Source organism: Podarcis pityusensis (assembly GCF_964106645.2).
Source record: "Podarcis pityusensis genome assembly, chromosome: 14".
Classification (NCBI taxonomy): Eukaryota; Metazoa; Chordata; class Lepidosauria; order Squamata; family Lacertidae; genus Podarcis; species Podarcis pityusensis.
Window position 1 is genome coordinate 37,558,134 of NC_138039.1, and position 12,563 is coordinate 37,570,696.

General features: G+C 45.3%; 2 protein-coding genes across 6 annotated transcripts in view; both read left to right on the forward strand.

The window, feature by feature from the left end:
* LOC308462531 (cell surface hyaluronidase CEMIP2-like) overlaps nt 1-12,563 on the forward strand; it is a 101,397-nt gene that overhangs the window by 46,674 nt on the left and 42,160 nt on the right. For all 3 annotated transcript variants that reach the window (XM_080980253.1, XM_080980251.1, XM_080980252.1), the window contains 2 exons: nt 3,965-4,142; nt 6,837-7,052. In XM_080980253.1, coding sequence (XP_080836379.1) covers nt 3,965-4,142; nt 6,837-7,052 — 394 coding nt within the window. The remainder of the gene's footprint in view (nt 1-3,964; nt 4,143-6,836; nt 7,053-12,563) is intronic.
* The window catches only part of CEMIP (cell migration inducing hyaluronidase 1), a 168,297-nt gene that overhangs the window by 25,035 nt on the left and 130,699 nt on the right, over nt 1-12,563 (forward strand). The gene's annotated exons all lie outside the window — the stretch shown is intronic.

A 12,563-nucleotide genomic window follows, 5' to 3' on the forward strand; every position in this document is an offset into this window, starting at 1 on the left:
AGCCAATCTGGCGGCTTCCACAAAGACCAAAATTACACTAAGATGTCATACATTAAAAACTTCCCTGATGTCTTCTGAATGTCAGGTAGTTGTTTATCTGTTTGACATCTGATGGGAGGGCGTTCCACAGGGTGGGCGCCACTACCGTGAAGGTCCTCTGACTGATTCCTTGTAGCTTTGCTTCTTCCAATGAGGGAACTGCCAGAAGGCCCTTGGCGCTGGACCACAGCCTCCGGGCAGAACGATGGGGGTGGAGATGCTCCTTCAGGGATACTGGGCCGAGGCCGTTTAGGGCTTTAAAGGTCAACACCAACACTTTGAATTGTGCTCGAAAATGTACTGGGAGCCAATGCAGGTCTTTCAAGACCGGTGTTATGTGGTCTCGGCGGCCGCCCCCAGTCACCAGTCTAGCTGCCGCATTCTGGATTAATATTAAATCAATATTTGGTTTATTAACTACATTAGTACATCAGCCAGGTGAGGTGGCATGGCCCTGCCCAAATGCACATTTTTAGTTTGCGCCGAAACTCCATTAGTGTTGCGTCAAAACTCAGAACTGCACCTGAGAGGGAAGGGCATTCCAGAATTGGGGTGCTACTATTGAGAATGCTCTCTCGTGAGTTGCCATGTACCATATTCTCAGAGGACTGTGGCATCATGAGGGCATCCATAGACCTTTGAATTCCAGGCAGGGATATAAGGGAGAGGTGGTCTTTCTGGCACCTGGGTTGTCCAGAGTACGTTGTCAGGCAGAGGTGCCAGATCAAAAGGTAGTTGGAACATTCATTGACTTACCTGCTACTGTTTTCTCTCAAGATTCTATCACCTCAGTTTTATGTGTGAAGAGATGTTTGTTTAAAAACATTGTCATGTAAAAATTGTGCCCCATACCCGAACAGAACACCTCTGGGGGGGAAAGAGACCCTTTCTCACTGGTCATCTTCTCTGAGGCAATAAGTTTTAACATGGGGTGCTTAAAGACATTTGACTTTCTCTTTCAGATCTGAGGGGCTATGGTCTTGTGAGAAGACTAGGCTGCTCTTTCCAGTGAATATTTGAATTAGTCAAACTTGGGGAAAGATTATAGATGGATTGTCCTCTAAACAGTTTAGCCCTCCAATTGTGCCGCATGTGGACATTGGAGCTTAGAGTTCAACAAGTGGGACTCCGCAACAAGAGCTATAGATTTAAAGGGCTGTGACGCCACTTCAAGTAGTCATGGCTTCCCCTGAAGAATTCTGGGAGATGTAGTTTGTTAAGGGTGTTGAGACTTGTTAGGAGACCCCTCTCCCCCTCCCTAAACTACAATTCCCAGAGTTCCCTGTGAAGAGGGATTGATGAAACTACTCTGGGAGCAGAACAGTGGACTGAGCAACTCACAGCACCCTTAACAAACCACAGTTCCCAGTACAGATGGGGCACATTTGAGTGGTGGGGGTGTCTGGGTTGATAGGGTGTGAAAAGCTGCAGAGGACCATGGCTCAATAAATTGCAGTAGTCTTTTGTCATGGAAAAGAAAGGTAGATAGTCATAGATAAAATTTGTACAATACGCTAGCTGTAGATGGGGGAATTAAGTTGGCATGTATTCAGGAAGCAGAACGAGGAAGGCGGGAACTTGCCAAAAGAGAAGGAGAGAGGATCTTCAAGATGTGTACGTGTGTATGTTATAATGGAGCAGAACAAGGGAGGGAAGTGTTGTAAAAGTCAAACCAAACCGAAGGCAAGAATAACAAGCTAATAAACAAAGCTGTGAACAGATGCACAATCGCTGAGTAGAAACAAGAAGGAAATGTAGAAAACAGAGTTTTGAGAGCATTGCCGAAGCGTATTATACTGGACCGGTTTGCCCGTAACACTAAGGCAGACCACAGGTTGGTGCAAATGAGGAAACTTGTAGGCTCCTAGGGAAGGAGATCACTGCTGCTCTGCTCCTCCTCAGACATCTTGGTTCTGTGCTGAGCTAAACCATGGTTTGACTTGGTATGTCCTTGGGACCCAGGCACATGGTCCCTCTTTCCAAACAAAGCAGAAGTTGTAAACCATAAGACGAATCTTGGTTCCAAATTTTGGTTTGGAGAAATCTAAACCACGAGCCTGGGTTTGAATAGCATGTTAAGACAAGCCATAGCTTAGCTCAGTGCAGTCTAAGTCATGGTTTGGCTGACATGCAAATAAGTTTGTGTGTGCTTAAAAGGAACATTTCAGAATGCTGAACCACCTGTATAAAAATTGACATGTGTTTGTCTGTGTTGCTTAGCCATGTCTGAAATGCTTGAGAAAGACGACCAGAGCCTGGCCTGCTGTTCAAAATGCAGGGGCTTCATTCAGAGTGGCAAAAGAGCCAGCAAGACATAGTAGTTACAGTGTTGAACTGGGACTGGGGAGACTAGGGTTCAAGTCCCCATTCGGCCACAAGGCTCCTATAGTGTGACCTTGGGCCTAGTCACTGTCTCTCAGCCTAACCTACCTCACAGAGTTGTTATAAAAGTGGATGGGAGCAGTAAGAGCAATGTATGTTACATTCTTTTGTGGTTTTATATTATAAACTGCCCTGTAATCCTCGTATGAAAGGCATTATAGAAATTTAATAGACAAAATAAATGTAGGGAAAAATTCAGTACAAGTAGTCAAACATGCTCTATGTGTCGAATGACCATGTGAAGTGAATTTGAGGGCAAGTGGCAGCTACAAATTTGGAGTTAGTGAGTAAGGGGCAGTTCATACAGGTGGACTCCACCTGACTGCAGAATCCTGATTGGCCAGGGTTGCCCAATCAGGTGGGGAAACCCTACAGATGCTGTTGTTGTATGTTCATAGAGGCCCTTTCTCATTTACACTGGGTGAGCTGCTGGAGGAGGCGTGGCCAGCAGACACCTGACTAAGGAAGGGGCAGAAATTTGATTTGATTTGCATTCATAGCCAAACCCACCCTAATTCACACTTTTTGGGGGTGGGGAATGTAATAACTGAAACACAGCTATCCATCGAAATTTGCTCTTCTCTGAATTTTGCAGTGCAGTTCTCCCAACTGGGTATTGTGTTCACAAATCCATGCATTAAAGCGTGCATTAAGATGCCATTGATTAATGAAAGTACAGTACAAATATGTATTATTCTTTGGAAAATTTGTCTGCAAAAATGTGTATAGTAGGCAAGATTGCATACAAACGTTCATATACAAGTGGTGACCATTTTACGCAGGAGTTCTGTTTCTGGCCCCCATTTGGGTTGGCGGAGCATGCATAAGCCCATCTTGCCCTGTTACAACCCTTTACGCCCCAGCCCGCTCCATTAAACCTTTGTTCTGCCCTCTTCTGGGTTCAAAAGAACCCATGCATTGGTGGTCATATGCAAAATGGCCGCCACCCATATTGCCAAAAAATTGCATGAAAATGCTGATGAATTTTAATGAGGACTTTTTTAAAAAAATGCAAACTGATGTGAGGAACTGAAAATTGGGAAACCAAGAGAAACCAGAACTGACAGATTTGTCTGTTCCTACATATACAATGGAACCTTGGGTTGCGAACGTGATCCGTGCGGGAGGCACTTTCACAACCCGCAGCATTCACAACCTGCAGTGCCGTGTCTGTGCACGCGTGTGATGCAATTTGGTGCTTCTACGCATGCACAAAGAGCGATTTAGCATTTCTGCGCATGCACAGGCACCAAAACCTGGTACTTCTGGGTTTCAGCGCATCCGTAACCTGAAAACGCGTAACCCAAAGAGTCTGTAATCCGAGGTACCACTGTAAAGGCTATCATTTGAACCCCCCTTATCTGCTAAATTAATCTGCCTTGCACAATTCTTGGAAGAGGAAATGAGAGAGTCTTATTTAGTGAGCCCCCCGGTAGGGTAAATAAAACCTGATAAACGATAAAATGGAAGTAACACATTTCAGGAAGAGCTAAAAACCCATGTTCCCCACCCCTTCTTGCTTTCGTTTCTGTAACTTTCATAGGACGTTTCCGATCCGTGGCTTCCAGATATACGATGGTCCTGTCCGGCTGACGAAATGCACTTTTAGAAAGTTTACCCCTACTGCGGACAGGCACTCGAGTGCCATCGGCTTTTTCATGAAGAACGCCTGGCAGATAAGTCCTCAGAACAACGCCTCACTGGTCAGGATGGAGAGAAGTGTAAGTCAGTGGAGATGTTAACTGGGCCCATCTTCTTTTTGTGTGGGTTTGGCAGTAGGGAATGTGCCTCTGCTTGATTCTCCTGTGTGCATTTTATTTATTTAAACAATTTCTGTGCCTGCTTCTCACTTCCAAAGGAATCTCTGAGCCGTTTGCCACCTATTTTTAACAGTCAAACCGGCCTAGCGAGAGAGAGGCTGAAAGACCCCACAGTCCGGTCATTTAAACTTCCCCTGGGCGTGGTGCCAAGGGCCACAATTGGTCATTTGGTCCTGCACCCAGGGGAATGCCCCCTAATTCCTGCAGCCATTGGCCCATTTGGTGGCAGGAAGTCGATCCGGCTTGTGATAAGCCAGTTTACAAGGGAGGCCCGGGGCCCGCCTGCAAAGCTGTCCGCCCAATAAGGAGGCGAACGCACATCACAAAACATCAAATGCTGCAACTGAGAATCAAATACATATACCAGAATAATTAAAATTATTTATAGCTCGCTCATCGTGGTTAACACAATGTGAGGAACATTAAAGTACAATAAATCAATATTTGGTTTAAGTACAAATTACCGTCAGATCAAGCACTTTATTAACTACATTAGTATACATCAGCCAGGTGAGGGGGCATGGCTCTGGCCAAATGCACATTTTTAGTTTGCGCCAAAACTCCATTAGTGTTGCGTCAAAACTCAGAACCGCACCTGAGAGGGAAGGGCATTCCAGAATTGGGGTGCTACCATTAAGAATGCTCTCTTGTGAGTTGCCATATACCATATTTTCAGAGGACTGTGGCATCATGAGGCCATCCATAGATTTTGAATTCCAGGCAGGTGTATAAGGGAGAGGTGGTCTTTCTGGCACCTGGGTTGTCCAGAGTACATTGTCAGGCAGAGGTTCCCTGGATTATGTTGGACTACAACTCCCATCATTCCCAGCCAACTTAGCCCAGTGGTCAGGCATGATATATAAGTTGTCACGCAACATCCACAGTTGAGGAACATTGGTGAGGACAACACTGAGCTAGAGGCACCACTGGTTGGACTTGTTGTAAGGCAGATTCCTGCATAGCATTTAGGTGCCTGACTAATGTTCCTAGTGCATGGTCAGCACTGATTATTAGGGTTCCTAATTTTTGTGTGCAAAGTTTAGGTGTGTCTGCTCCTTGCTTCCTTGTGGTGAAGGGAAGTTCTTTTGGCCTCCTGCCTTTCAGTGAATCACACACTTTGCAACTTGTTTAAACGTTGCCCGTTGAAGGTCAGACGGAGGGTGAGGAATTCATTTGGTTGCACCCTCCCGTAACCACGTGGAGCTTGATAGCTGTGCAGAGCAAGTGCAAGAGGCTCTCCTCTTGCAGGCCGCTTCTTGAAGATCACAAACTTTTCTTGAGTTGACTTGGACCAGAACTTCCCTTCACCACAAGGATGGCTCACTCTTCCTCATGCTCTCCTCTAGACATCTGGAGAAACTGAATGTGTCCGGGTGGAATCATGTATTGCGTTCCCTTGCTTAGCTTCATTTTATGTTGCTTGGTGGGGGCATAGAAGCACAGAGTGCAAGGTTGCGGATGAAGAAGCAATGTAGATGCAGGGTTCTGTAGATACAACAGAGGGTTTCGGCAACCACATCATTTCCAACAAAGATGTGTGAGGAACCCTGTCTGGAACTGGGAAGAGTCACTGCCAGGCAAGACTAGGGATGGACAACTTGTGGTTTTCGGGATGTTGTTGGTCTACAACTCCCATTATCCTGTGATTATTGGCCATACTGGCTAGCGCTGATGGGAGTTAGAGCCTAACAGCATCTAGATGGGCATAAACTCCTCATCCAAAGGGGGTTGGGCTGCAGATACCCGGGTTCAAGTTTCTCCTTTCCTACAAAGCTCACTGGGTAGCCTTTGGCCAAGTTGGTGCTTTCTCAGCTTAAATCGGCTTGCATGGTGGTTGTGAGGATCAAATCTTATTGTGTCTTTTGGAGCTCCTTGGTAGATGCACTAAGTACCCTGAAGTGGGAAACTGTCAAGCAAACAGTGCAAGACTGCCATGTTTTGTCCGTTACATAACTTTTTGTTTTCTAAAATAGCATTGGGGAATGAGTGGCCCTTTGAATGTTGCTTGATCACAACTCCCACCATCCCTAAGAGTTGGCCATGCTGGCTGGGGGTGACCAATACTGAAATCCATCAACATCTGGGCTCCCTTGTCCGCCAAACCGGCTTTAAGAGCTATACAGGTGGTACCTCTGGTTACGAACTTAATTCGTTCCAGAGGTCCGTTCTTAACATGAAACTGTTCTTAACTAGAGGCGTGCTTTCGCTAATGGGGCCTCTTGCTCCTGCTGCACCACCGGTACACAATTTATGTTCTCTTCCTGGGGCAGAGTTCTCAACTTGAGGTAACTCTTCCAGGTTAGTGGAATTTGTAACCTGAGGCGTTTGTAACTCGAGGTACCACTGCATAGCAGGGGGAAATTCATCAGATGTATTCTTTTCAGTGCAGAGATACAGTGATGGGAAGGCCGCACTTGTTGAATTTTCTGCCTGCTATTCAGTTGATAAACCACAGAGCCCACATGGCGGGGTCCTGTCATTTCCACCATGGAAATCTTGGGACATAAGCACTGAATAGCTATTTTAGTAGCCTGAAATGCAATTGAGTTCCTGCAGTAATAATGACTTTCTGTTCTTATCTGTCTTTCTTCAAAGGTTGGGCTCAGAGTGTTCTTGGGCAGGCCAGGCCAGTGGTTTGGAGACAATAATAATGATGGTGATAAGGTCTCGATTTTCCATGATTTGGATGGTTCAGTGACAGGCTATCCAGGCACCTTTGTGGGCAGGTCAGACAACTATCTGATTCGTCACCCGGGCTGCCTTATCATCCCAAGGTGGAACGGAATGATTTGCGCTGGGAAATATGCACAGGTAAGGCTGGACCATTGATGCTTATGCAGAGATGTTCTCAGTGGGATGATAGAAGGAAGCTTTGGTGCTGCTGAAGGGATGAATGAATTAAGGAAGGAAGGAAGGAAGGAAGGAAGTGGAGAGAGGCTGGCATGAACAGAGGCTGGGGAGTCCCAGAGAGAAAAGCTAGCTGGTAAGAGAGGGGCCTCTATGGAGATGTGTGAGAGAAAATGGATGGATGGATAGATGGATGAAGAGAGAATGAAGAACAGAGAGAAAATCAGTATATCTGCCTACAGCCCTGTCCAACTTTTCCTTTTCTCAATTCTTCACTTCTTGCACATTTTTGCATGGCTCTGCTGGTTAGCATTAGACGAGCAGTTGGAAAGCAGGAGTGTCGAAAGCTGCCAAAAACCGGGCGGGGGAGAGTTGTTGTTGTTGTGTGTTGTCTCTCAGAGCCTCAGATATATGATTAACATTCTCCAGGACTTTCTCATTAGCAAGGAGAATTCCTGCCTGCACGAGGGAATTTAAAACATGACATTGGGCTGCAGATCCAGCTAGCATCTGCTTAATATCCTTCCCTGAATAATTTACAGGGCAGTTTTCCCCTTGGCATGCACTGCTGGGATAACCTGTCAATAGGAATAGTTTATTGTCCCCAAAAGTCAATTTAGCTGAGAGAGATATATATATGTATGTATGTTCTGGCCATCCTCATTGGCCTGAGGCCACCCTACATCTTCGTCTATGTAGTTTCATTTTTGGATTAAAGTAGTTTCATTTTTTATGTTTTACCTGCCCTGGCTGAACCATTTTGATTGGGAACATAGTCGATGCATGATTACGGGTCAAGCTGCAGGTTACACTACATTAGGCAGGCTTCCTCAACCTCGGCCCTCCAGATGTTTTGAGACTACAGTTCCCATCATCCCTGCCCACTGGTCCTGCTAGCTAGGGATCATGGGAGTTGTAGTCCCAAAACATCTGGAGGGCCGAGGTTGGGGAAGCCTGACATTAGGGATGAGGATCCTGTGTCCCTCCAGATTAGCCACGCTGATGAGGAGTGATGGAGCCCAATAACATCTGGAGGGACCACAGGTGTCCCCACCCGATTAAATGAATATATATGAAAGAAGAAGAAGACTGTCATGGGTGCTAATGGGAGCTTTCTAACACTAGTTGCACTGCCAGGTTTTGTTTTTTTTCTAGAACCACAGCTGGGGAGGGAAGAGTTAACCCTCCCCTCTCTATGTTCTGCAGTTTCATTGAAATTTGGGCTTCTCCACTCTTATTATTTATTCTTTTAAGAAATAATTTGAACCACAGTTGTGCATGAGAAGGAGACGAAGAAGTCTGTGACCCATGTATCCAATTCTGCTTGAGTAGCAATCCTTTTGAGCAACCTAATTCAGGGGTAGGGGGAAAAGCATTTAATTGTTGTTGGTAGACGGTTGCGAGCCAGAAGCCTTTAATGATCTACTGCAAAGGAGCCAGACCCAGACCCATTTTCTGCCCCCACCCCCCACCCCAGCTTTCATGAATCTGCCAGGAGCAATGTAAGAGCTGCCACTATGCATCTTAACTACCATTTGAAACCATTTCCTAGGAAGAGGGGTTGAAGGTTAAACCACTCGGGGAATTGTAGCTCTGTGGGGAGAATAGGAGTCTTTTCCAAGCAGCCTTAACAAACTACAGTTCCCAAGATTCTGCGGCAGAATCCATGACTGTTTAAAGTAGTATGGTGCTGCACTAAATGTAAAGTGCGGATAAGCCCTGATTTTGGATGCTTCTTGTATCCCATCCTCTGTGTCTATTTTGCCCTGTGTACCTGGCAAAAGAATCCATCGGGATTGCTTGCTGTGTAAAATATGGGGGGGGGGGGGCAGGTAAGCCCCACCCCACATAATTGATCACAAGACATGGTGCACAAATACCACTTGAATGGCAATGGCCAACAACTTTGCGGTGGCCCTGGCCCCCTCAAATATGTTATTTGGGGGCCGAAGGGACCTTGGCCATTAGGAATTAGTTCCTGTGGTATCCAACGTGGTGAAACAGACATCAACATTCAGTATATGTGGCACTGTACGTAAGGGACACACAGAGTTTGACGTCTATGTTGGAAACACGTCATGTGCAAGCTTGTCCCCATATTTACACTGATGAGTAGCAATCTCGTGGACAGGGATGATGATGATGATGATATTTTAATGTATTGCCTCCTTTACTCTACTAAGATCCCAGGGTGGGTTCCAACTATTTAAAATGCAATATTAATAACAGTTAAAAAAATTAAAATGCAATTAGAAAAAAGCAGAGTAGGCTCTGAAAATATACATCTCAGGCACGAAAAGGCCAGGTTGGACGCTGCATTTTGGCAATTCCCATCCCAACCTGAGGATAGGAATGTGGGGGAAATTTGATTCAGGTGACATTTAAAAAGAAGTTGCACTTTTCAAAACAATACGTAAATCAGAACCAACCCATCATTTGAAATGCGCACCTCTCTAGACGTTGCAATGCAGTTTTCGAGCCAAATAATGCATACAAAAGCACACACACTAAAACCAACCCTATACACTAGGATAAAGTGTGCAAAAGAATGCATATATTGGGGAAATTAATGTTCAAAAATGCATTATATTTGGAGAAATAGCTTCTCATAAATATGTACACCAGGTCAAACTGCATAAAAAAAACATCAGTTTTGGAAGCCATTTGCACAAAAATGCTGATGAATTTTCATGAACTGAAAATTGCAAACCAATGTGGAAATGTGGAGAAATGAACTTCGGATTGTAAAAAATGAAAAAATGAAATTGACATATCCGCCCATCCTTACTTGAGTATGCCTAGGCTTGAGCCCAGTTCCTTCTGTGTGCAAAACATGTTCCATACCAGAGAGCCACATCTCCACCCTTCACATGGGCAATGGCTCTGCTTCTAGCTACTTGGTGCTGCATAAAAATTCTGAACTGTAAACAAGATAAGCTCTTTCCCCCCTTTTTCTTTCTCTCTCTTCTTTTTTTGGTCTATTTTTATAAGCGCATTATGGCACTCCATGCAGTGAGACCCTTTTTCCGTCCTAAGAACTTTCCTTGGCTGTGTAAGGCAAGAACAAACAGTCATTTTCTCTGGGACCTGTCCCTTCTTTACTAGAGTTTCCCATCCAATCAGCGTCTAAGCTGTGGGGAATTTAGTTCAGGACTTGCCTGGACTGAAGGGAAGGCATAAGAATTTGGCACGAGTGCAGGGAGAGGTATTTGCTTTGAAACGGAGCACAAATTTTAGCTTTCAAAATGCCATCAACTTTCAGAAGCTAAAGGCAGCATCCGTCTTGTTTAGACAGACTGGTGTTGTGTGCACGCTCCGAATTTTTGCTCTGAAAGGCACAAAAAGGACTAGTTCCAATCACGGAGGACTGTGAAACCCTTTGCTTCCCTTTGATCTTTGGAAACTCCATGACCAAATCTGCTTTTCTTTCCCCTCCTGTTTTTGGATTCAGGAGACAAGACCCTGTATTCATTTGGTGGTACAGACAGGTGAAATCCCCTTTTAGTAAATGTGTGTTTTGATCATTTTTATGCTGATTCTTGAGTTTAGTCCAAACGTATATGTATGTTCTGTGTGCACATGTATTAGGGATGGCGGGGGAGGGAGGTTTTCAACCTTTTTGAGTCTGCGGCTCCCTTAACCAACCACATTCTTTCTTCAGTACCCCTATGGGGCTCAGGAGCCCAGTTATGTCTCCCTTGCCTGCAGAGCTGGCAGCCTCTCACCCTTTTTCGAACACCCTCCCTTGTGGAGGGTTCCCTCAGCCTCCTCTCCTCTCCTTCGGAGTCAGTGTGGTGTAGTGGTTAAGAGCGGTAGACTCGTAATCTGGTGAACCGGGTTCGCTTCCCCGCTCCTCCACATGCAGCTGCTGGGTGACCTTGGGCCAGTCACACTTCTCTGAAGTCTCTCAGCCTCACTCACCTCACAGAGTGTTTGTTATGGGGGAGGAAGGGAAAGGAGATTGTTAGCCGCTTTGAGACTCCTTGAGGGGAGTGAAAGGCAGGATATCAAGTCCAAACTCCTCCTCCTCCTCCTCCTCCTCCTCCTCCTCCTCCTCCTCTTCTTCTTCTTCCTTTGTGTAGCTGCTGCTGCCACCCCTGGTCTCTGAGCTGCTCACGCACTCCCCACTCCCCAAAGAGAAGTGCTTCCCAGAGGCACCGTTCACCTGCGGAGCTTGTAGCTAGGGCTGCTGCAATAAACAGCTGCGCAAGCCTTTGGGAGGCAGAGACATGAGAGGGCAGAGGAGGGAGGGAGGGAAGGAAAGAGGGACAGAGACCATTGTTGCTGCAGCACCTCTGACCATCATTCAAGGCACCCCAGGGTGCCGTGGCACACGGGTTGAAAACCATTGCTGTACACTATGAATAACATACGTAAAACATAAGAAGAGCCTTCTGGCTCAGGTCACATCCAGTCCAGTGTCCTGTTTGCACAGTGGCCAACCAGATGCCTATGGGAAACCCACAAGCAGGATTCAAGCGCAAGAGGCTTCTCCCCTCCTGTGGTTTCTAGCAACTGGTATTCAGAAGCATTGCGGCCTTCAACCATGGAGGCAGAGCATAGCTATCAAGGCTAGCCTCTCCATGAATTTGTCTAATGTTATTTATTTATTTTTTAAAATATGCTTTTTCTTAGTTTTTCATTTCACATAAACAAACAAAATACAATAATGTTCCATAATCATCTATCCACTTTCTCTCTCAATGCCCTACCGAACACTGACTTCCCTCTCCCTTCAGCAGGTTTTCTTACTCCAATCCCCTTTCTGCAGTTCCTTAATAATATCCTGTCCACGTCATAAGATTTATTTCAGTCCTGCTAACGTCTTCATGTTTCTACAGTTATTACTTATATAATCCACAAATTTACTCCAATCTCTTTGGAACTTTGTTTCCTCCTGGTTACGGAACCTGTAGGTCAGTTTTGCTAGTTCCGCATAATCCACCAGAATTTGTCTAATCCTTTTTAAAGCCTCTCCTTATCACCAGCATTATTTTATATTCCTGCCCTATTTTGTGGTGCTTTCTTTCTTTCCCCATTTTATTTCACCGTTATCAATCATTAGCTATATCTTGTTGATTTTGTTAGCTTATAGTGTGAGTTTCATTCAGAATCTTTGGGCCAAAAAGGTGGGATAACCTCTCCCACCCCCCACAACCGTTCTCCATCAATAAGAAATCTCCCTGTTGTCATCTAGTAGTCCTATATTAAAAGCGTTGGCAAAAGGCCAGAAAATGTGCAGGTCAATAAAATTCTGTAGGCCTACTCTAAGTAAACTTTAGCTGAATACTACCCTACATTTTTAAACCAGGTATTTTTTTTGGAGGGGGTGTCATTGGTCACCAGCCTGCAGTCAGGTTATCTTTGCATTCACCTGCATGCTACGATTTCTTAATCATAGCTGCAATACAAGAAAGGACTTGTCAGTCGTTCCAAACTACATAGTAAAAGAATGAATATGCAGGACTCGATGTT